General features: G+C 43.4%; 1 protein-coding gene across 1 annotated transcript; it reads right to left on the bottom strand.

Annotated features, from left to right (window-relative positions):
* Nucleotides 1-79: 79 nt before the first annotated feature.
* LOC137004206 (uncharacterized) lies at nucleotides 80-24,937 on the bottom strand. Its single transcript, XM_067364400.1, has 15 exons — nucleotides 24,256-24,937; nucleotides 23,038-23,133; nucleotides 22,709-22,942; nucleotides 22,149-22,308; nucleotides 21,715-21,756; nucleotides 20,963-21,476; nucleotides 16,161-16,346; nucleotides 15,504-15,976; nucleotides 15,046-15,293; nucleotides 6,032-6,643; nucleotides 5,225-5,320; nucleotides 4,896-5,129; nucleotides 4,643-4,802; nucleotides 4,174-4,221; nucleotides 80-2,728 (listed from the first exon to the last, which is right to left on the bottom strand). Exons 1-15 carry the CDS (start codon nucleotides 24,832-24,834, stop codon nucleotides 2,205-2,207), a joined length of 4,206 nt encoding a protein of 1,401 aa, XP_067220501.1. The 5' UTR covers nucleotides 24,835-24,937; the 3' UTR covers nucleotides 80-2,204.
* Nucleotides 24,938-25,551: the final 614 nt, after the last annotated feature.

Below are 25,551 nucleotides of genomic sequence, written 5' to 3'. Positions count from 1 at the left end.
GTAACGTGTAAAACCATTAAATTAGGAAGAAAGAGCCACAGGCAGATAGGTCAGTGACCAGATTTAATAAGCAGGGCAACACAGAGTGCAGGAAATGAGGTCATAGTGACATCAGACCAGCAGAGGGCGCCAGAGATCACCGTGAGGAAAAACAACAACCTGTTCAAAACCCCTGAAACATGCTTCGACTTAAAGGTACAATTTGTAATACTGACGTAGAAACCACATGACAACAGTGCCGTGGACAAATGCGGAAGTAGAGTCTAGCGTCCAGCAAACCACTAGCTTGCTTCAAGCAGTTCCTTATTTACTTCTTGCACGTTTTATGGTGGATTGTGTTAATTATTTATGGAACATAATTACTGTTTACCATCTGCCGCTGGTTCTGTCGACAAGGACAGCTCCCGTAAACTCATGACCGGAAAAGCGGAAGCGGCGCCGGCGACTGTGTCATAATAAAAGTCCCGCTGCTCGTGAGGCGTGTGTTGATCAATCGCTCCAGCGGCCTCGTTCAGCTCCCACAACACTCGGTCCTGCTCTGCTTCATACTACAGTAACGTTAGTAATCGCATAAACGAACATGAGTTCTTCCAGACTCCAATCCCTATTCCTTTGCACCGTCCGTTGAGATGGAGACCACATGTCCTAAGTTTCCACTCTAAAACTTTACGTCATCAAACTACGCCTTTGTTTTGAATAGGCTTCTAGCGACCTCTAGTGGAAAAAAATATCACAAATTGTACCTTTAAACAGAAGAAACACACAGACTGACTGCTGGTATTATTTCAGCATCTTGTAAACACATACAATCTCTCTCGTGAATGATTTGTCTATTATTCTTATCTTCAAAATGACTTAAATCTCTCTGATCTGGCAGATCTTCATTTTTGATCCTCTTTTAATGGGTCAGAAAATAGACTGTTCAACATCTCATTGTTATTGATTTATCATGAAGTACACTCACCTAAAGGATTATTAGGAACACCTGTTCAATTTCTCATTAATGCAATTATCTAATCAACCAATCACATGGCAGTTGCTTCAATGCATTTAGGGGTGTGGTCCTGGTCAAGACAATCTCCTGAACTCCAAACTGAATGTCAGAATGGGAAAGAAATGTGATGTAAGCAATTTTGAGCGTGGCATGGTTGTTGGTGCCAGACGGGCCAGTCTGAGTATTTCACAATCTGCTCAGTTACTGCGATTTTCACGCACAACCATTTCTAGGGTTTACAAAGAATGGTGTGAAAAGGGAAAAACATCCATTATGTGGCAGTCCTGTGGGCGAAAATGCATTGTTGATGCTCGAGGTCAGAGGAGAATGGGCCGACTGATTCAAGCAACTTTGACTGAAATAACCACTCGTTACAACCCAGGTATGCAGCAAAGCATTTGTGAAGCCACGACACGCACAACCTTGAGGCGGATGGGCTACAACAGCAGAAGACCCCACCGGGTACCACTCATCTCCACTACAAATAGGAAAAAGAGGCTACAATTTGCACGAGCTCACCAAAATTGGACAGTTGAAGACTGGAAAAATGTTGCCTGGTCTGATGAGTCTCAATTTCTGTTGAGACATTCAGATGGTAGAGTCAGAATTTGGCGTAAACAGAATGAGAACATGGATCCATCATGCCTTGTTACCACTGTGCAGGCTGCTGGTGGTGGTGTAATGGTGTGGGGGATGTTTTCTTGCCACACTTTAGGCCCCTTAGTGCCATTTGGGCATTGTTTAAATGCCACGGCCTACCTGAGCATTGTTTCTGACCATGTCCATCCCTTTATGACCACCATGTACCCATCCTCTGATGGCTACTTCCAGCAGGATAATGCACCATGTCACAAAGCTTGAATCATTTCAAATTGGTTTCTTGAACATGACAATGAGTTCACCGTACTAAATTGGCCCCCACAGTCACCAGATCTCAACCCAATAGAGCATCTTTGGGATGTGGTGGAATGGGAGCTTCGTGCCCTGGATGTGCATCCCACAAATCTCCATCAACTGCAAGATGCTATCCTATTAATATGGGCCAACATTTCTAAAGAATGCTTTCAGCACCTTGTTGAATCAATGCCATGTAGAATTAAGGCAGTTCTGAAGGCGAAAGGGGGTCAAACACAGTATTAGTATGGTGTTCCTAATAATCCTTTAGATGAGTGTATTTTAGGAAAAATCTCTCTCAATCTATTCTGAAACATCAACACAGTTTCACTGATGATCCAGACCAAACATTAAACCCAGGATAGAGTGGCTGAGTGAATGTGGTCTGGACTGAGTGGATGAGGCTCATTGTGTCTCCAGAGACGCTGTAGAAGGACAGAGTTCCTGCACTGTGATCCACAAACACTCCTATTCTATGACTGATGGACTTTATAGGGAGGACAGTCTCTATGTTATTGTGTCTGAATGAGTATTTGGAGGGAGTGCAGTCCAAACTCCAGGACTGATCATTAAATCCAAACGCACTCTTAATATTCCCTCCCTTCCTGCTGATGCTCTTATATGACACTGATATAAACACATAATTTCCACTCCAGTCAATCTCCCAGTAACAGCGTCCACACACACTCTCTCTACACAACACCTGAGACCACCCATCAAATCTGTCTGGATGATCAGGATACAGCTGGACTGTGTAAGTGAATGTAATCACTCTGTTCTTCTCAGACAGATAGAGGGTTTTATTCACTGTGTTCAGATCCAGAGTGAGCTGATGGGAATCTGATGGAGAGGAAAAAAAAAAACATCAGAATCAGGAATTATGAATCTGTCTGATCTGACAAACCAAAGGGTCACAATGCAGACCCTTTTGGTTTCCTTACTTCACAGAAAAGCCAACGAAGACTGTTCTACAACTAAAACTGCATCAAAATTGTTCCAGCAATTTTAACGGACTTATCAAACATCTTTTAACTACATACATTTTGCATTATGTGTCCACAAGTACTACCTGTAAACAGTTAGGCTTTAGAACACTCACAATCCACGTAAATGTGTTAACTCTTGACTGAATGACTGAAAGTATGCCTTATTTGGACTTAATTTGATTCTTTCCCCCTTTCCTATAGACCTTATGTAGCCCCGCCCTTTTTCAGCACTGCGCTCGTTGTCTTTTGACTCCCGGCTTGTATTTACACAGCGATCTTATGTATTTATGAATGAACTGCTCATTTTAAAATCTCCCCGTTCTACTGACATTTGTTAAGACGCCCGCTTTAAACATTACAATGCTCATGATAACTTTTTTTAACTCTACAACACGTAAATCCACTTCACCAGCTAATTATTCTTCAACAGCGCTGCCATAGAAATATACAGGGCTACCGCGAAAACGGAAGTTCAGAGACAATATTCTAAAGATGGCGGCGTGCATGTTTCTCTAGAAAATAAGGTCTATATCCTGACTTGAATGAGATCTGTTTAAAATGTATTGTATTCCATTTAATAGAAATTATTCTAATTTCTCTGCATGACGAGGGAAATTCACCTTTAAGTCAACGCAAGCAAGTACCTCCAGATGAAAACTGAACTGGTGCATTTAATTAAATTAATGATTCATGGTTCGTTCGGGTCTTTGAAATGCATTGATAGGAATTCTGTTAATCATATCACTCTCTCTCTCTCTTTCAAAACTCTTTCTCTCTTATTTCCTTCTTACTGCAACGTGTATGAATGTATGTGTGTGTGTATGTGCGTGTGTTTGTGTTAGAATAAATAAAATCTCTTGTAGATTTTTTTTAAAGAAAGTGTCTTGTATTATGTCATTCTATGATTTAATGTCTTAAACTGCGATCTTAAGTTACCGGGCTCTAATCAGTGTTTTCACGATTGTTGGATATTTATATCCCCTAGAAGAGCTTATTATGGCTCGAGCAAATGAACGCTAGACAAATCAGTTGCTCGGTCGTAAACTTACAACTCTTTATAATTCCCTAATAAATTACTTCATTTGAGCTAATTTTACTTCTTAGGGTGTTTTCCCTACATCTTCGTGACTCAATGTTCAGCGTATCATCAGTGTCTCAGTACAGCTGATCAGATATCTTGAGCAAATCATCATTTACATGATCAATTATAAACTCTTCTATCATGATTTCTTTCACATGCTACAGGAAGAACATGAACACATTCAGTGAGTTCTTCTGCTTGTTTTCTTAGTGACTTACATTGTAGGAAGTCTTTCCTGGTTTTGGGATTCATGTTGGTGAATGTGACTGTGGAAATAAACAGACATGAACAGTGTGAAGAGAAATGACAATATTAAATGCATTAAGAAATTTCTAGATGATTCGAATATGTTGTATGATGAAGGACTCATTTCTGAGAGCAGATGAATCTTCAGGTGCCTCATTTATGAAACGCATGTATCGGTCCTAAATGATCCTAAATTCCATGGATTTTATTTCACATCATTTGTGCTGGATTGGTCCATAAAGGGATATATGTGGCTGTCCTGTAGAGTTGATGTGCTTGTTCACATTGCATTTGAATTAAAGATGAACTGTGATTTATGAAGTGGGAGCATTACTTGTGCATATGGATGTTTTATAAATAGTAGGAATATTTCAGAAATTCTTGTATGTTCACATTTCGGATCTTTCTACACATCTTTATAAAGGAGGCCCAGGACTTTACCTCTGTCAGAGATCTTCTTGATCTCCTCTTTGCAGAAATCCTCCAGTTTGTCTCTCAGCTGACGGACAGATTCTCTCATGCCGTCAAAAGAGAAGAGAGAACTGAAGGGATCGTCGGGTTCATCTGTAGATTCAGGAGGTGCTGAGAGAGACTGGAAACTCTACAGAAAACACAAATCAAAACTCATCAGCTCCACACTTCAGCCAATAACCTCAAGTCCACTATGATCCATGTTCTTCTAGATCTCTGTTACCTGCAGGAAATGGATGTGATCATGTGTGTGTGAAAGCTGCTCCAGCTCAGCGTCTCTCCTCCTCAGATCATTGATCTCCTGCTCCAGTCGCTCCAGTCGTCCTTCAGCTCGACTCACTGCAGCCTCTTCCTGATCTCTGATCAGCTGTGTGACCTCAGAGCGGCTTCTCTCAATGGAGCGGATGAGCTCAGTAAAGATCCTCTCACTGTCCTTCACTGCTGTCTGTGCAGAGCGCTGTTAGGACACACGTCACAATCACACAGTGGCTTCAGCGGGACTGACAGAGTCAAACTGAGACGTCTCAAACTTCTCTTCTTCTCCAGACTCACCTTATGAGACTCCACAGCCTCTCTCAGCTGCTGAAGATCTTTCTGTCTCTGCTGGATTCTCTGACGGATCTTCATCTGCGTCTCCTTCAGCTGTTTCTGGAGGACAAACCAATAACAAGAAATGACACACAAAACTACTGTCACAAAAGAAAATTAAAGTTACATGAATCCTGAATTGGTGCAGTGGTTAAAGATCAAGCATAGTTAGGTTATACTGTAGGTTTAATCCACAGATTCATAGCTTCCTGAAATGAGATTATGAATGAATACGAAAGTGTCATTATTATTTTATCAGTGCCTAGATTTATACTATTTCACCCTAAAGTTTTAATTCTGTCATCATTTGCTCGCCCACATTGTTGTTCCAAACCTATGACTTTCTGTCTATTGTGGGACACAAGATATTTTGAAGAATGTATCAGCTATAAATATGGTGACGCCTCAATAACATCAAACCTCATTGGTTGTTAAATGTTTAAGTCACATGACTAAACATCATGATGTCATGACACAAACACCAGTGAAGTTTGATGGTTTTGATTTCACCTTATTTGATTTGGACTCCATATACATGAGTTGATCAATGATTTTATTCATTGGTTAATCAAAATATGTGCTTAAAATATACTTTTAATAAAATGAACTACAACTTTTAATGTTTAGGCCAAAATAGATTAAACATTATTTAATATATCATCTTTTACATTCCACTGAAGAAAACAAGTCAAACCGGTTTTGAATGACATGACGTTGAGTAAATGAAGACAGTTTTTCATTTTTGCATGAACAATTCCTCTCAGTTCATACCTGTTTCTCTGTCCTCTGTGCTTCAGTTGATTCAGTGTTGTGGTTTTTATGTTCATACTCCTTACACAGCACACAGATGCATTGTTGATCAGTGACACAGAACATTTCTAGCTCTTTATCATGTTTACGGCAGATCATGTCCTGCAGTCGTGCAGTGGCATCAATCACTTTGTGTGGTTTACGAGAGTGAAACTCCTCATGGTGGTCAAAATGAGTTTGACAGTAAGATTCCCGACACAGCAGACAGGACTTGACGGCTCTGTATTTTCTTCCAGGACAGACGTCACACGGCACGTCTCCAGCTCCAGCGTAACAGTCAGCAGGAAGTTTAGTCTTCTTCAGTTTCTCCACCACTTCAGCCAGCATGGTGTTTTTAGCTAAAGCAGGTCTTGGACTGAAGGTCTGTCTGCACTGAGGACAGCTGTAGACTCTCTTCTCATCCTCCTGATCCCAGCAGTCTGTAATACAGATCTTACAGTAACTGTGTCCGCAGGGAATAGCCACTGGATCCTTCAGGAGATCCAGACACACTGGACATGTGAACTCATCCTGAGAAATCCTGGCTTCTGCCATTTTACTGCATGAATACAGAGAGACACAAACACACAACAGCTCAACAATAATTCAGTTTCTCTTTCTCTGAACTGAGGAGCTGAAATAGTTTCCTGCTTCTGTGTTTGAGTGACGTGTGGAAAACAGGTTGTGTCTGTAAAGCAGCTTCCTCATTTCTGCTCAAGGAGAGTGACTTTACTGCTGTGTTTATGTGCCCTTCAAGTTAAATATATTGTAATTGTCATGATCAACGTCTGTTCCTGTCACATCCCGGACTACATTTCCCATGATCCTCCATTGCTTATCACCTGCACTCACTTCACAATCACTCCACACTATCACCACATCCAGCTGCCATGCATTACCTGGACCATAAAAGACTCACACACTCATCACCTGATCGCGAAGTCTTGTTTTCACTCGTGTTACATTTCTGAGCGTTTCCTTGTATCCTGTTTGTCTATCTGTGATTGATCTTGCCTGATTCCTGTTTTACGACTCATTGCTGCCTGCCTCGATCCTTGCCTGTACCCTGACTACGACTCTGCCTGTTCCTTATTGCTCCTGTTTGTTCCTGTTTGACCCTGCCTGTACGACCACGCTCACTTCTAATAAAACGCTGCATTTGGATCCCTACCTGAGTCCCGCCTTCGTTACAGAAGACTTCGCCATACCCAGATCCAGCAGCTTCGGTGAGCATGTCCAGCCTCAGCATGGACCCAGCATGGTGTCTCGTCAGCCTGCGTCAAGGTAACAGTACTCTCGAGGCACATATCCAGAAATTTTTGGGGATTGCTAATTTATCTGATCTGCCGGACCACGCCCTCATTGACTTCTTTACCTATGGATTAAACGAACCATTAAAGAACTGCTTACTTACCAATGGTCCCCGAGGGTCGCTCATGGAATTTCTGGACTTTGCCCTGTTCACTGTCGGTTCACTTTTTACTGTGGGTATCGCAGAGGAATGCGACACCACAGTGAATCACGTCATGGCGGCCGCTAAAGAGAACACTCACAAAATGGCGGCCACCACAACAACATCACATCACGTCTCCGCTGATCGCCCAGAGCAACGTCACGTCTCCGCTGATCGCCCCAGAGCAACGACACGTCTCCGCTGATCGCCCAGAGCAACGTCACGTCTCTGCTGATCGCCCAGAGCAACGCGTCACGTCTCCGCTGATCGCCCAGAGCAACGTCACGTCTCCGCTGATCGCCCAGAGCAACGTCACGTCTCCGCTGATCGCCCAGAGCAACGTCACGTCTCCGCTGATCGCCCAGAGCAATGTCACGTCTCCGCTGATCGCCCAGAGCAATGTCACGTCTCCGCTGATCGCCCAGAGCAACGTCACGTCTCCGCTGATCACCCAGAGCCCGTTCCAGCCAGTGTATCCGTTCCCGAGCCCGCTCCAGCCAGTGAGTCCACTCCAGTCCAGCATGCTTTCCCTGTCAGTCCTGTGATGGCCAAGAGGGCTGTCTTCACTTTTTATGTCTTGGCTGTCATGCGTGCGTGGAGGATGTACTCGAGCTCTATGGACTTGGGAGCAGTCTGCCAGCCCGAGCCCGCTGTTGTCCCAGAGCAGCCCGCTGTTGTCCCAGAGCAGCCCGCTGTTGTCCCAGAGCAGCCCGCTGTTGTCCCAGAGCAGCCCGCTGTTGTCCCAGAGCAACCCGCTGTTGTCCCAGAGCAACCCGCTGTTGTCCCAGAACGGCCTGCTGCCGTCTCAGAGCAGCCGTTTGCCCCGCTGGCCGCTTCGCTCTCAAGTTCGCCGCTTGCAACGCTCTCAAGTTCGCCGCTTGCAACGCTCTCAAGTTCGCCGCTTGCAACGCTCTCAAGTTCGCCGCTTGCAACGCTCTCAAGTTCGCCGCTTGCAACGCTCTCAAGTTCGCCGCTTGCAACGCTCTCAAGTTCGCCGCTTGCAACGCTCTCAAGATCGCCGCTTGCAAACGCTCTCCAAGTTCGCCGCTTGCAACGCTCTCAAGTTCGCCGCTTGCAACGCTCTCAAGTTCGCCGCTTGCAACGCTCTGCCCGCCGCTTGCAACGCTCTCAAGTTCGCCGCTTGCAACGCACCTCAGCTCTCTGGATGCGATGGACAAGATGGCTGTTTCGCCAGTGCCTACGGGCAAGATGGTCGCCCCTTTGGTGTCAAGGAACATAGGGGGTGTTCCAGCCATCGAGTCCACTCCAGAACCTGTGCTACTTGCCCTGCCAGCGCCCCACGAGCTCCTTGTCCACGAATCGACCATGGCCACCGTTGATTTCCCCAAGAACTTTTGGGGGGGGGGCCATATACCAGAGGGTGGGGAGCTTGTGGGTGGGGACCCTGCACGGCCGCAACCATCAGCGTGCTCCGAACTGCTAGGGCCGCCCATGGACTATAAACCCCTATGGCCATTAATGGACTGTAGGCCACTAAGGCCATGTATGGACTCCGACCTGCCGAGGCTGCTCAAGCCGCCTGACCTGCCGTGGCTGCCCAAGCCGCCTGACCTGCCGTGGCTGCCCAAGCCGCCTGACCTGCCGTGGCTGCCCAAGCCGCCTGACCTGCCGTGGCTGCCCAAGCCGCCTGACCTGCCGTGGCTGCCTAAGCCGCCTGACCTGCCGTGGTTGCCTGAACCACCCGATCTACCGTGGCCGCCCAGGCCACCTGACCTGCCGTGGCCGCCCGAGCCACCTGACCCACCGTGGCTGCCCGAGTTCCAGGGGCTGCATTGGAGATCCCGTTCCTGGCTGCTACTAGATCTCCAATGCACCCACCCCCTCCCCTAGCTGTTCCTTCACGTCGCGAGGACGCGCCTTCCGGGGAGGGGCGTTATGTCATGATCAACGTCTGTTCCTGTCACATCCCGGACTACATTTCCCATGATCCTCCATTGCTTATCACCTGCACTCACTTCACAATCACTCCACACTAATCATCACACCCAGCTGCACATCATTACCAGGACTATAAAGGACTCACACTCACACCACCAGTTTGCGAAGTCTTGATTACTCTGTGTGTCAATTCTAAGCGTTTCCCTGTGATTATCCTGTTTCCCTGTCTGTTCCTGTTCCTGCCTTTGACCCTTGCCTTGCCATCCTGTTCTGTGAATGATATCTGCCAGCCCTGATCTTCTGCCTGTATCTTGACCACGATTCTGCCTGTCCCTCGCTGTTCCTGTTTGCTCCTGATTGACCCTGCCTGTATGACTACGCTCACTTTAAATAAAGCTGCAAATGGATCTCTGCCTCAGTCCCGTTTCGTTACAGTAATTGTGAGTTCTGTTTAAATGAATGACTGATAAAAGTGGTATTTATGAATGAGAAACTCAAAATTTTTGATTTTAAAAATTTCTAGTTTAACTCCAGCTACACTCTTTGTGATTACACACAAAATCATAAAAATATATCTTAAAAAATTACCATATTTTAGAATCATTCCATTGGCTGCTGGTTCATTTTAGAGTTGATTTTAAAATCTTGTATTCATTTACAAGTGTGTGAATAAACTTTGCAACCCTATCTTTCTGATCTTTATAAAGCAAAGGGGATGTTTATGCAGCAGTACAAGCATAACATAAAAGGCAGACATGCGAGTGCAGCTCAGAAACTGTATTGACAAAAGAGCCGCAAGAAAACAACATGACTAAAGCAATCGACTGCCGATCACACGATCCATTACTTCCCGTAACATCCCCTTTTACAAATATAAACTAAAAGAGTCCCCATTTTACAAATAAGAACTAAATAAGAACAAAATACTATATAAACTTTAGACCACATAACTTTTAAAGCAACTGCAATAAACTTCAAATTGGGCACTAATTACCTGAAGTATCGCTGACTATAGAGTCCTTGTTACATTAACAGTTCTTCTCCTTTTCAAAAACTGCCACAGCAGCATTTCTAACTTACAAATCCAGCCTCTTGGGTGGTTTGGACAATCGGCCAGCCCTAGTGTAAGTGTGTCCATCTGATGATGTGGGTTTGACGGGGTCAGGTGAGTCAGCAGGTGAAAGGGCCCCTGCAACACTTTTTTCCAGCAACTGGAGTTTGGTCCTGACTAATGCTTGTGTGGTAGTTGACTGTGCCGCTCTTATGTGCACTTTGTTTCGTCTATATAGGGATCCACCAACATTCACAAGATAAGATTGTGGTGCCACTTTCTGAAGGCAGGTGATGACCTTCCAGAGTGCAGGATTATCCCCTAGAATGGGGACTTCATACGGACCCTTTCTCCTGTGTTCAGCTCTGGCAGATCACGAGCTGACCTTTCAAAATAGGATTTTGCACTGCTCCAAACTGCTTTCAGTCGTGAAGCTGCTCCACAACCCCAGTTACAACACATGGCTCCAGAAACTTGTTTATTACTGGAAGAGAAGTTTTACATCATACAATAAAGTGAAAAGTTGTTGTATGACCAGCTGTTCTGTTGCTCTTTTAACCCTTGCGGTCTTCGTTTGGGAAGTACACTCAGGGTCTTCGAGGTCTCCACAGACCCCAGGCAACAAAATGCAATTTTGTAACAAAATACTTGTTTGTTTGTTTTTAAACAAAATGTTTTTACTCCATGTTTGTGCAGTGTTTGGAGGATTTATCATATTTTTTAAATTTATATAAATAAATGTAAAAATATATTTTTTAAATAGGTTTTTATACAAAAACAGCTTTTTTATGTAAAATTCACTTTATAAAAGTGGAAAATGCAGATATAAAAGTAAAAAACTATAATTTTTACCAGTAGATGGCTGCAGAGCTCCACTATATGCTATGTGCTATTTGACTGACTGAAAGACATCTTTTCACAAGTATTTTTCAGTTGGATTTATATCTAAATATTCTGAAATCACAATTATAACAATAAAGGCTACTTTTTGTCAAAGTTTAGTATTTTTTGTAATGAAAAAAATCAGTTTTTCAATATTGTTACATTATGATGAGACTCCACTTAGAAAATGGACAAAATTCATCCTCAAAATCAATATTTTTTCAACGTATTTTTTTCAGTACAAAAAAAAAAAAAAATGCTAAACTTTGACAAAAAAGTATTTTTTATTGTCTTTTATTGTCATAATTGTGATTTCATAATATTTAGATATAAATCCAACTGAAAAATAGTTGTGAAAAGATGTCTTTCAGTCAGTCAAATAGCACATAGCATATAGTGGAGCTCTGCAGCCATCTACTGGTAAAAGTGATATTTTTTTTTACTTTTAAAACTGCATTTTCCAAAAGATGGGCAAAAATCTTACACTAAACCATGTCAAATTATCCATGTTATCCCCATGAATGAAAGTTAGAAATGTGGGTCTTTTATAAAGTGAATTTTACATAATAAGCTGTTTTTGTATAAAAAAAATTTTTTTTATTTATTTATATAAATTTAAAAGATATGACAAATCCTCCAAAAACTGCACAAATATGAAGTAAAAACATTAATAAACAGAGTAAAATTACATTTGTTTTTTAAAAAAAACAAACATTTTGTTACAAAATTCCATTTCTGAGTGTGACCCCTTTTTTTTACACTAACATAAAAACAAGATATCATTCCAATTTTTTTTTTTCTTGTAGATCTAGAAAGTGTTAACAACTGTACAAAGTTTCATGTCATTTGGACAAAGAGGACTTTTTTTTTTTTTTGAGCAAACGTCGTTTGGGGTCTGTGCAGACCACAGATTGGTCCAAGTCTGTGCGGCCATATCTCATCCAAAATCAGACCAGCCAGTTATGGTCTGTAATCGGGCCGAATGTGGCTAAATGTGCGTGTCTCAGTGCAAAATCGGGCCAAATCTGCACATCCAAAGCCTAGCCAAATCTGACAACAATTACTGGGACAAATCTGGCTCACTTTTGATGAGCCACTGCCAGAACACAGCCAAGTGAGCCGACACTCCAACATGGTCTCACATTACACTGAAGTGTATCAGACGTTAAGTACTGTCTTTTTAACAGAAGTGTAGCTGTAATGTAACAGAAAAACGTTGATGCATTATGTGTCTTGTGACTGCTTCATAGACAGACCAGAAGATGGCCTAAAAGAACAATTACAGTTTTAGTTTAAACACTCATGTAGTAGTAGTAGTAGTATCATTTGTTTTCATTATTTTCTGCAAGTAGCTGCATGTTTGACCAAACTCAGAGAGCAGTCTTTATCTAAAACTGTACATATATACAAACTACTAAAAATTGTAAACAGTGTCATCTGCTAGTGGAAAAAATGCCATTTACAAATTACAATCTTTTGCAATAGATCAGAAAAGAGGATTTCTGTATTATGTTTACATTATAGCTAAATGTATCTTATATGTTGTACATACATAAATTGTGTACATATAATACCTGTATAATGATTGTTTGAATTTCTTCTTTAAAAGGGTATGCAATATTAGTTTCAAAATGAAAATAACCTATTCTTGTCTTTGTTTATTATGAATCTTCAGCCACATCCTTGTATCGCATGATTGTAGCATGTCTGAAACTTTTAAATAAGTCCTATTTCAACACCACAGGAAAATTATTTTTGTCTAATAGTCTGTCAAAAGAACAGGTTTGAACATCTGGTTTAGTCGTATTTAAAAACAAACAAACACAAAAATCTTAAAAACAAAAGTATTTGGTAGCATGATATTCTTGTTTCATCATGCATTTGTTATGATATAGACACGGAGGCAGAGATAAAAGCAATCCAGGTGAGCTTTATTGAACAATATGTGGAACACAGAGTGATAATGGCTGTTATCAGGTTCTTGAGAGATGAATATAAAGTAATACTGTCCTTGTGTGGTTTGGGGATCCAGGAGTTGAGCTGAGATGGAGGGAGACGTTGGAGACACTCACACACACAGAAGGGTAAGCACACGAAGGGACCAGGAGACGAAGGAGATGAAGGAGATCGCTGGAGCAGGTAAGTATGTCGATGGGGAGTCCTTAAGGTAAGCATATACATGGAGTAGTGCAAACGAGACCGGACAGTGAGTGTGTGTGAGAGTGGTGGCTTTGTAGTGCTGGTGATTGCAGAGTGAATGAGGTGCAGGTGGCGGTGATTAATAAGCTGGAGATTGAGTGCGTGGGTACTGTGGTGAGGTGGAGCCTGGCGTGTCAGTGACAGTACCCCCCCTCCCACGGCCCGCTCCTGAGGGCCGCGGACCCCGACGTCGTGGTGGTCTTCCCCTGGGTCGCGGGGCAGGTCTGTCTGGATGGTTGGTATGGAAGTTCTGTAACAGAAGAGGATCAAGGATATCATTCCTGGGAACCCATGAGCGTTCTTCGGGACCATAGTCCTCCCAGTCCACGAGGTACTCGAGTTTACCACCACGGCGCCGGGAATCCAAGATCTCGTGGACCACGTAGGCTGTGCCGTCCTCTAGGAGAAGAGGAAGGGGGCTCGGCGGCTGCCACGTCAGGCTCTGTGGAGGGAACAACAGAAGGGTGGTGAGGTTTGAGTAGAGACACGTGAAATGTAGGATGGATTCTACTATACTGTGCCGGGAGTTGGAGACGATAGGTGACGGGGTTGATCTGCCGAAGGATGGTGAACGGGCCAATGAAGCGGGGACTCAGCTTTTTGCAGGGCAGACGCATCCTGATGTCCCGGGTGGACAGCCAGACCTTCTGCCCCGGCTGGTAGACAGGAGCCTCGGAGCGTCGAAGGTCGGCTGCCATCTTGCGTCTGCGCAGGGCCCTCTGCAGCTGGTGGTGAGCTGAGTCCCACACCCTCTCGCTCTCCCGGAACCAGTAGTCGACTGCCGGAACGTTGGAGGGTTCCCCGTCCCAGGGGAACATCGGGGGTTGGTAGCCGAGTACGCACTGGAAGGGTGTTAGTCCCGTTGATGCTTGGCGGAGAGAGTTCTGTGCGTACTCGGCCCAACCCAGGTACTGGTTCCAGGAGTTCTGGTGGCCGTGACAGAAGGTACGCAGGAAGCGGCCGATCTCCTGGATCTTCCGTTCCGTCTGCCCGTTCGACTGAGGATGGTATCCAGACGATAGGCTGACGGTCACACCCAGGAGGGAGAAGAAGGCTTTCCAGACGTGTGAGACAAACTGGGGTCCTCTGTCGGAGACGATGTCTTCAGGTAATCCATAATAGCGAAAAACATGATTAAACATTAGTTCTGCGGTGGCCATGGCGGTAGGTAGACCCTCCAGGGGTATCAGACGGCAGGACTTTGAGAAGCGGTCCACCACCACCAGGATGCATGTGTGACCGTCAGACTCGGGGAGATCGGTGACGAAGTCCACTCCCAGGTGTGACCAGGGTCTCTCAGGAACGGGCAGAGGAAAGAGCTTGCCGGTGGGAAGATGGCGTGGGTTTCTTGGAGATGGCGCACTCCCTGCAGCCCTGCACGTACCTCCTGACGTCGTTGGCCATGTTGGGCCACCAGAAGCGTTGTTTGAGCAACGAGAGGGTCTCCTTGACCCCCGGGTGACCAGTGCCAAGTGAAGAGTGGATGCTGTGCAGGAGTGGAGTGCGACGTGCCCGTGTGATGTATTGCAAGCCTTGTGGGCAACCCGGCGGAGTGCGTGTGGAGGCATTGGTGGAGGGAATAGTTTCTTCGGACCACTGGATGGGGTTCACGAAGATGGACTCCGGCAGAATGGTATCAGGCTTTTCGGGCTTTTCCTCAGGAGCATAGAGGCGAGATAGGGCGTCAGCTTTCGTATTCTTAGAACCAGGACGGTAGGAGATGGAGAAGTTGAATCTAGAGAAGAACATCGCCCAGCGAGCTTGGCGAGGGTTGAGTCTCTTAGCGGCCTTCAGATATTCGAGGTTTTTGTGATCAGTGAGAACTTGAAACGGGTGAGTAGCTCCCTCCAACCAATGCCTCCACTCCTCAAGGGCAAGCTTGACGGCCAAGAGTTCGCGGTCACCGATGTCGTAGTTGACCTCCGCCGGGTTGAGCTTGCGGGAGAAGAAGGCGCATGGATGGAGTCTACTTGGTGTCCCCTGCTGCTGTGAAAGGACCGCTCCCACTCCGGTGGTAGATGCGTCCACCTCAACGACGAACGGGAGGTCCGGGTTAGGGTGGACGAGGAGGGGAGCGGTGGTGAAGGCTTTCTTCAGGGTCTCAAAGGCATTGGTGGCTTGAGGAGACCAGGACAGAGACTTGGGTTGGTGACGGAGTAGGTTGGTGAGTGGACTGACGATAGTGCTGTAATTCTTGATAAACCGGCGATAGAAATTGGAGAAACCTAGGAATCTTTGGAGCTCTTTGATAGTAGTAGGAGTGGGCCAGGACTGTATAGCGGAGACCTTCCCCTCGTCCATCCGGATGCCACTGTGATCAATCACGTACCCCAGGAACTGGACAGAGGGTTGATGAAATGAGCATTTTTCCGCCTTGAGGAAGAGATGAAACTGCCGTAAGCGCTGGAGGACCTCCGCAACGTGGTGGCGATGTTCGGCCAAGCTCCGGGAGTAGATGAGGATGTCATCTATATAAACCAGAACGGACTTATGGAGAAACTCCCGGAGCACCTCGTGGATGAAATCCTGGAATACGGAGGGGGCGTTGACCAGGCCATACGGCATCACGAGGTATTCGTAGTGTCCTGTGGGCGTGACAAAGGCGGTCTTCCACTCGTCCCCCTCACGTATCCGGATGAGGTTGTGGCGCGCTGCGGAGGTCCAACTTGGTGAACACAGTGGCACCGCGGAGATGTTCCAGGGCCGCTGGGACGAGGGGAAGTGGATAGCGGAACTTTATGGTGATCTTGTTGAGGGCACGGTAATCGATGCAGGGCCTCAAGCCTCCGTCCTTCTTTGCCACGAAGAAGAAGCTTGAAGCAGCAGGGGAAGTAGACGGGCGGATGTAACCTTGTTCGAGTGCCTCCTTGATGTATTCCTCCATGGCCTTCTCCTCCGGTATGGACAGGGGGTATATGCGTCCCCTGGGCACTGGTTCACCCGGCAGCAGATCGATGGCGCAGTCCCATGGCCGGTGTGGAGGAAGCTTGGAGGCGCGTTGCGGGCAGAAAACGTCACTGAAGGGGGCGTAGTCCGGGGGGACATCCACGGAGCGCTTCTCAACAGGACTCTCGATGGACGTGGCGTTCACGAGAAGAGGCTTGGAGAGTGGAGATTTCGGAACAGGAAGCGCTGGGAAGCAGTCTGGGAAGCAGTGATCGCCCCACTTCAGGACTTCGCCCGTGCGCCAGGAGATGTTGGGGTTGTGTTGTTCCAGCCATGGGCGCCCTAGAACCACGTCAGCGGTGGATTCCTCCAGAACCAGCAAATGGATGTGTTCAGTGTGCAAGATTCCGATGCTGAGTTGAAGTGGACCCACGCAGTGACGGATGTGTCTGCGGCTTAGGGGTTTGCCCGTGATGGAGTGGATTTGATAGCTCGTCGGTGAAGGAGAGATCTTGAGGTTGAGTTGTCTACAGAGGGTGCCTGATGATGAAGTTTCCGGCTGACCCTGAATCAAGGAGCGCCACCACTGGAACAGAGATGTTAGCAGCAGTAAGGGTTACAGTTGTAGTGAGTGGTTTCATTTTCTGAATGGAGGGAAATATTGCACTCACCACGGGTCGAGGAGGACGTATTGGGCATGTGGAGAGATTGTGCCCCATAGTCCCGCAATAGAGACAGAGATTCAGGGCCAGCCTTCTTTGTCTTTCATTAGGAGTGAGACGAGAATGATCGATTTGCATGGGTTCTGTGGCTGGTTCTGGGGAGCTGACGGGTTCAGATCGACGGAGGAGGTTGGTGATGGATGACTGGCCCTGGTGTTCTTGAATACACGACTGCATACGGGACCCCACGCGGATGGCGAGTTGGATGAAGCGTTCTAATCCCATGGAGTCCTCGTATGCAGCGAGATGCAGCCGCACGGAGGGTTCCAGCTCCCTGACGGAACGTGGTGATGAGGGCTTGCTCGTTCCATCCGCTGGTGGCGGCTAGCGTTCGAAACTGCAAGGCATATTCGTTAACAGAGAGGTTTCTTTGCTTTAGATTGTAAAGTTTCTCACCAGTCGTGGAATCAGTCAAAGGCTTCCCAAATACTTCCCGGAAGTGGGAGACGAACGCCGAATAGGATTGGACGACTGGGCCTTTCTGGGTCCATAGCGAATCTGCCCATTGCAGAGCCTTCCCTTGCAGTTGTGAAATAATGAACGCTATTTTAGCCGTGTCTGTGGTGTAGATGTGCGGCTGCATCTCCAGGACCAGTTCGCATTGGAGAAGGAATCCGCTGCATTCCTCCGCCGATCCAGAGTAGGGCGCCGGTTTGGCCATGGGACTGGCGGTGAATGCAGGTGAAGGAGCGGTGCTGGTGGGTGCGGAGACAGCCGTGTTGAGGGATGACGATGTTGAGGGCTGTGGTGTGAGTGCTCGACGCAGCACGTCCACGAGTTCCTGGAATGGATCGTCGGTACTCATGCCGTTAAGTTGTTATGGTCCGGTCTTCTGTTATGATATAGACACGGAGGCAGAGATAAAAGCAATCCAGGTGAGCTTTATTGAACAATATGTGGAACACAGAGTGATAATGGCTGTTATCAGGTTCTTGAGAGATGAATATAAAGTAATACTGTCCTTGTGTGGTTTGGGGATCCAGGAGTTGAGCTGAGATGGAGGGAGACGTTGGAGACACTCACACACACAGAAGGGTAAGCACACGAAGGGACCAGGAGACGAAGGAGATGAAGGAGATCGCTGGAGCAGGTAAGTATGTCGATGGGGAGTCCTTAAGGTAAGCATATACATGGAGTAGTGCAAACGAGACCGGACAGTGAGTGTGTGTGAGAGTGGTGGCTTTGTAGTGCTGGTGATTGCAGAGTGAATGAGGTGCAGGTGGCGGTGATTAATAAGCTGGAGATTGAGTGCGTGGGTACTGTGGTGAGGTGGAGCCTGGCGTGTCTGTGACAGCATTAACTTCATATTTATTATACTGATAAGTAGTATGAACCCTTGTAGAAATAATAAAAGCACATTTTATAAAACAATGAATGGCAGTGTGTCCGAACAAACGGGTATGAATATATGTTTGATTTTAACTTTTTATTCATACTTTATAGCAAGATTATCTTTTAAAAAATGTAATACAGTATTTGATTTTAGGAAAAACTATCTTACATATGTAGTGTTTTCACCCATTGTGAGCCTTTGGCTATCGTTAATGCTTTCATTGTGTGAGGAACTGTGTAATAAAATTCTTAAAAACATAGTAGCAAAAAATATTTCAACATTATTCTTTTGTTTTATATTTACTAGGAATTGAAACTTTATAGAAATAACAAAAGTAAAATCATATAGATCTATGCGTCAACTAAAAGTTTAAAGTTTAAATGTGTGGTTTTTAAAACACAAAGAAACACATTTAACAGATATACTAGGTTTTAACAGCAAGGACATTTTCTACCACGGAGTCTGATGCGGACATGCCTGGTAGGGATTTGGCCTAATCTTTGGTTGCTAAGGGAAATTAAACAATCTCAGGAGACTGACTGACCCTGTGGAGTCGCATCTTCTGAAAGACCCTGGCATGTGTGGATTCACTCAATTGAAAAAATGTTGTTTGTAGGGTCACTTTAAATCATTGGGGGTCAAAGGACATCCTTCCTGTTAGTGTCATAATTGTGACACACAGATGTTTTTTTTTTTTTTTTTTTTTAATTATACATATTTTTGAGTAGATATTATATATTTTTGTATATTTTCAGTGAAGGGTATGTGTCCACAGTGACAAATGCCAACTTGTGCCATTCTAGATCATAGATAGTACAGAATGTCAGATGCAGAGTTCAGGCACAGCAAAATAGTATGACAACATATGACCACTTTTTTTATTTGATGTTTAAAGTAAAATAATGCTTTGAAATAAGATGAGTAAAATTAAATAGTCACTCAAGATACTTTTTTTCATAGGAACAACATAGAGGAACATCTGATCTCTCTCTCTCACTCTCCCTGAAAATGTGTGATTTTCTTAAAGATACGACTTAAACTAAACGAGAGCAATGTTGAGCCCTCGTTCTGAGTTATGTGCGAGTTGTGAGGCTTCAAACACAGAGACACCTTCACTTTTGGATTTAAAAAAAAAATCATATTAAATATTTGCAGTTTATTTCTTAAAACATTGTGTGTCTCATGGGCAAAAATGTTGCTTGAATCTTTTTTTGTATTATTGAGATCTAAGATGACTAAGTACAAGTTGTTGCTTTAAACTTTGAAACATGGAATACTTATACATACATATAAATAATACTTTAGGTTAAATTCAGGCAAAATCATTTCCACCGTACGGCATCAGATATTATCCTGATACAGTAGACTTCTAGGAAGAATATTTAAATTTAATTAAGGAATTATTGAAAATGTTACACAATGTGTGAGACCCCAACATTTTACACATACACTGATAAATAAAAATTATACTTTAGGTTTTTAGTCAGATAATCAGTCTTCTAGGTAGATTTGACTTAAGACTTTTTCAAAGATGTAATTTAAACTTTTACATTTTATGCTTTGAAATAAAAGTTCGCACGGACAAAACAATGTTTCATCCACCCCCTCTGTCTCAGGTTTCACAGCACAGTTGCATGAAGTTACTTGGAGAGAGAGATTTTTAGACTTCAACTTTATTCATGTTAAGGACATCAAAAAAAGTAAGGAGTGTTTTTCCCTCTGCTCTCTGAAAAATGTGAGTTGCTTTATAAATAAATGTTTAATACTGTTTTAGAAGCATGTTTAATTTTATACAATTTATTTAAAAACTTTTAAAAGAAGTGAATGTTATTCAATGAACTTTTTGAAATATAATATACTAAACACCATTTTTAGTAATCAACTGTTTGAATTACTGTGATGTTGGAGTTTATGGATAAGTGATAGAAAAATAGTGATGTCAATGGAAGGTCTCCACAAAAACATGGACATGTCCATAAAAACGTCTTATGCTTTGACAAAGTTAAAATGAAAATTCAGCTACTTGATGGGTGTTTAATATTTCATAAGCATCATTTAAAATGATCCGTCTGCAATTTGATCACCCAGAAGACATTTTGTAAATTCAAATCAAAATTGTTGCACCAGGGAAAAAAAAGACATCTGGCAAGTGTTCTGGCAACATTAAAGGCTCTTTCTCTGTCTCCACGTTGTCTCCATTGGGACGATCTGATCATAACTTTAATTTTCAATGCAAATATCAAAGACTTGATTCCCCAGATCTGGATAAAGAAACGAATGTGGTTTCAGACTATATACATTTTTGTGTGAAGTCAGTTTTACCCCCGAAAACTTGCAGATTATTCACAAAAAATAAGCCATGGGAAATCATGTGAACATGTAAAGAAGAGAAAATAAAAGACGGTAACATCTCATTGTTATTGATTTATCATGCAGCTCAAAGTATTTTGGGTAAAATCTCTCTCAATCTATTCTGAAACATCAACACAGTTTCACTGATGATCCAGACCAAACATTAAACCCAGGATAGAGCGGCTGAGTGAATGTGGTCTGGACTGTGTGGATGAGGCTCATTGTGTCTCCAGAGACGCTGTAGAAGGACAGAGTTCCTGCACTGTGATCCACAAACACTCCTATTCTACAACAGGATATTACAGGGAGGACAGTCTCTATGTTATTGTGTCTGAATAAGTATCTGGAGGGAGTGCAGTGCAAACTCCAGGACTGATCATTATGTCCAAAGAAACACTCATGACCTCCTCCCTTCCTGCTGATGCTCTTATATGACACTGATATAAACACATAATTCCCACTCCACTCAATCTCCCAGTAACAGCGTCCACACACACTCTCTCTACACAACACCTGATAATAAACATCAAATCTGTCTGGATGATCAGGATACGGCTGCTCTGTGTCAGTGTCAGTAATCACTCTGTTCTTCTTAGTTAGACGTAGTTTTATAAACACTGTGTTCAGATCCAGAGTGAGCTGATGGGAATCTGATGGAGAGAAACAATCAGAATCAGGAATTATGAATCTGATCTTTTAATGTATCTGAACTCTTCATGGCTCAATGTTCAGCGTATCATCAGTGTCTCAGTGCAGATGACCAGATATACTAAATCATAATTTACATGATCAGTTATTAAACTCTTCTATCATGATTTCTTTCACCTTCTACAGGAAGAACATGAACACATTCAGTGAGTTTTTCTGCTTGTTTTCTCAGTGACTTACATTGTAGGAAGTCGTTCCTGGTCTTGGGATTCATGTTGGTGACTGTGAAAAATAGGTTAAATGCATTCATATAAGGCATTTCTAGATGATTCTAATATGTTGTATGATATGATGAAGGACTCATTTCTGAGAGCAGATGAATATCCAGGTGCCTCATTTATGAAACACACATCAGTTTTGATCCTAAATTCCATGGATTTTATTCTACATCATATGTGCTGGACGGATCCATAAAGGGATATGTGTGGCTGTTCTGTGGAGTTGATGTGCTTCTTCACATTGCATTTGAATTAAAGATGAACTGTGATTTAAGAAATGGGAACTTTTTTGTGCATATGGATGTTTTATAAATAGTAAGAATATTTCAGAAATTCTTATATGTTCCCATTTCGGATCTTTCTACACATCTTTATAAAGGAGGCCCAGGACTTTACCTCTGTCAGAGATCTTCTTGATCTCCTCTTTGCAGAAATCCTCCAGTTTGTCTCTCAGCTGACGGACAGATTCTCTCATGCCGTCAAAAGAGAAGAGAAAACTGAAGGGATCGTCGGGTTCGTCTGTAGATTCAGGAGGTGCTGAGAGAGACTGGAAACTCTACAGAAAACAAATCAAAACTCATCCGCTCCACACAATAACCTGCACTATATCAGATCTGTGTGACTCTTGTTGACTTGATTTATCTTCAGAAACTCACTTCAGTCCAGCACTTTCACACAATCAGCCCAACAATAATTTAATGTTACAAACTCTTGTATTTTCCACTTTAAAATATACTAAAAATATAATTAAGTGCAGATGGATGTAATGTTTTCAGACACTTAATTGCATGTTATTTGCATAATTAAATAAATGTGGAAGTTTAAATTTGTATTAAATGTATTAAGCTGAACTTTGGAGTGCTTTTTCTCCTGTTCAAGTTGGTCTCATTCTGCTCTCATGAAATGTTTCTCTTGCTCAAGTCCACTATGATCCTGTTCTTCTAGATCTCTGTTACCTGCAGGAAATGGATGTGATCATGTGTGTGTGAAAGCTGCTCCAGCTCAGCGTCTCTCCTCCTCAGATCATTGATCTCCTGCTCCAGTCGCTCCAGTCGTCCTTCAGCTCGACTCACTGCAGCCTTTTCCTGATCTCTGATCAGCTGTGTGACCTCAGAGCGGCTTCTCTCAATGGAGCGGATGAGCTCAGTAAAGATCTTCTCACTGTCCTTCACTGCTGTCTGTGCAGAGCGCTGTTAGGACACACGTCACAATCACACAGTGGCTTCAGCGGGACTGACAGAGTCAAACTGAGACGTCTCAAACTTCTCTTCTTCTCCAGACTCACCTTATGAGACTCCACAGCCTCTCTCAGCTGCTGAAGATCTTTCTGTCTCTGCTGGATTCTCTGACGGATCTTCATCTGCGTCTCCTTCAGCTGTTTCTGGAGGACAAACCAATAAATGACACATAAAACTACTGTCACAAAAGAAAATTAAATCACATTAATCTAGAATTGGTGGAGTGGTTAAAGATCAAGCATGGTAAGGCTATAATGTTGGTTCAAACCTCAGATTCATAGTTTCCTGAAATGAAATTATGAATGAATATGAAAGTGTCAGCATTATTTTATTAGTGCCTAGATTCATACTATTTCACCCTAAAGTTTTAATTATCTAGCTTAGCGTCAGTTCTGGCAGGTCACATCAGTCAAGCTTGCATCAGCTGACTCCCAGGTGACTTGCGTCTACCTATAGGAATACGACACCTATTATGGCATCTAAATATAAGCTCCTCAGTATTATCTCCTCCATCCCCAGCTCTTCCTCTCATCAGTCAGGATTGGCCTCATTATTTCCCCTGAATCAGACTAATTCTCGAAAAATGTGTATGTTAAATCATGACATTTAATGATATCTGCATGTTGGTCCTGTTCTGTTTAACCTGGGGGGTTTATTGCTGCTCTCCCTGCTCTTATCCATGCTAGGCTGCATGGATGTACAGGGAGTTCTTGCCCAGAACAGAACCATACTGCCAATACAAACTATATGCATTATCTATCATATTTGACGATAGTGGTCCTGACAGAACTGTCATCATTTGCTCGCCCACATTGTTGTTCCGAACCTGTATGACTTTCTGTCTATTGTGGGACGCAAGATATTTTGAAGAATGCATCAGCTATAAATATGGTGATGCTTAAATAACATCAAACCTCATTGGTTCTTAAATATTCAAGTCACGTGACTAAACATCATGATGTCATGACACAAACACCAGTGAAGTTTGATGGTTTTGATTTCACCTTATTTGATTTGGACTCCATATACATGAGTTGATCAATGATTTTATTCATTTGTTAATCAAAATATGTGCTTAAAATATACTTTTAATAAAATAAACTACAACTTTTAATGGTTAGGCCAAAATAGATGAAACATTATTTAATATATCATCTTTTACATTCCACTGAAGAAAACAAGTCAAACCGGTTTTGAATGACATGACGTCGAGTAAATGAAGACAGTTTTTCATTTTTGCATGAACAATTCCTCTCAGTTCATACCTGTTTCTCTGTCCTCTGTGCTTCAGTTGATTCAGTGTTGTGGTTTTTATGTTCATACTCCTTACACAGCACACAGATGCATTGTTGATCAGTGACACAGAACATTTCTAGCTCTTTATCATGTTTACGGCAGATCATGTCCTGCAGTCGTCCAGTGGCATCAATCACTTTGTGTGGTTTACGAGAGTGAAACTCCTCATGGTGGTCAAAATGAGTTTGACAGAAAGATTCCAGACACAGCAGGCAGGACTTGACGGCTCTGTATTTTCTTCCAGGACAGACGTCACACGGCACGTCTCCAGCTCCAGCGTAACAGTCAGCAGGAAGTTTAGTCTTCTTCAGTTTCTCCACCACTTCAGCCAGCATGGTGTTTTTAGCTAAAGCAGGTCTTGGACTGAAGGTCTGTCTGCACTGAGGACAGCTGTAGACTCTCTTCTCATCCTCCTGATCCCAGCAGTCTGTAATACAGATCTTACAGTAACTGTGTCCGCAGGGAATAGCCACTGGATCCTTCAGGAGATCCAGACACACTGGACACGTGAACACATTCTGATCCACTGAAATTCTGGCTTCTGCCATTTTACTGCATGAATACAGAGAGGTAGAAACACACAACAGCTCAACAATACTCCAGTTTCTGTTTCTCTGAACTGAGGAGCTGAAATAGTTTCCTGCTTCTGTGTTTGAGTGACGTGTGGAAAACAGGCGTGTCTGTAAACCAGCTTCCTTAATCCTGGTCAAGGAGAGTGACTTTACTGCTGTGTTTATGTGTTCAAAACTAGATGATAAATGTGTTGCTGTGTTATGACACTTATAGGTGAGAAAATATAGATCTTTAAGTGTTATGTGTTATCTATTTGTATTTATATTGAGAGATCAGTGAGCGTTCTGTAGTGAATAGTGTGAATCTCTCAACTTCACAATTTGTTTCTATTTATAAATAGGTTGTAATACCATTTATAAATAATAGAATTTTTTTTTAGTGTGGCAAGCAAGATGAGTGATTGCTAATGAGCGTCACCTGTGCTTATACTGGTCTCATAACTCATGGATGACCTCAGAGGCATAAAAGGGGGAGTGACAAATTCAAGTTCAAGTTTGGTTTATTTCTAAAGCACATTTAAAAACGGCCACAGGCCGACCAAAGTGCTGTACAACAGTAAGAAGATAAATGTATATAAAATATGCAAAAAACAGTTAAAAACACAAAAAAGCAGAGAAATATACACACACACACACACACACACACATATATATATATATATATATATATATATATATATATATATATTATAT

The sequence above is a fragment of the Chanodichthys erythropterus genome, chromosome 3 (assembly GCF_024489055.1).
Source record: "Chanodichthys erythropterus isolate Z2021 chromosome 3, ASM2448905v1, whole genome shotgun sequence".
In the NCBI taxonomy this organism is placed as follows: domain Eukaryota; kingdom Metazoa; phylum Chordata; class Actinopteri; order Cypriniformes; family Xenocyprididae; genus Chanodichthys; species Chanodichthys erythropterus.
The sequence above is the reverse complement of the archived record's forward strand: the minus strand, read 5'-3'. Positions and strand labels throughout refer to the sequence as shown.

Bases quoted from the DNA above. Each gene is read 5' to 3' on its own strand.
- LOC137004206 (XM_067364400.1), bottom strand. From the start codon at position 24,834: ATGGCAGAAGCCAGAATTTCAGTGGATCAGAATGTGTTCACGTGTCCA. The intron at 15,977-16,160 runs GTGAGGGGGACG...CTACTCCCGGAG, and splicing joins CCACAACCTCATCCGGATAC to CTTGGCCGAACATCGCCACC. The intron at 6,644-15,045 runs GCACGTCGCACT...ATTATTGTTGAG, and splicing joins GCTTGCAATACATCACACGG to CTGTTGTGTGTTTGTGTCTC.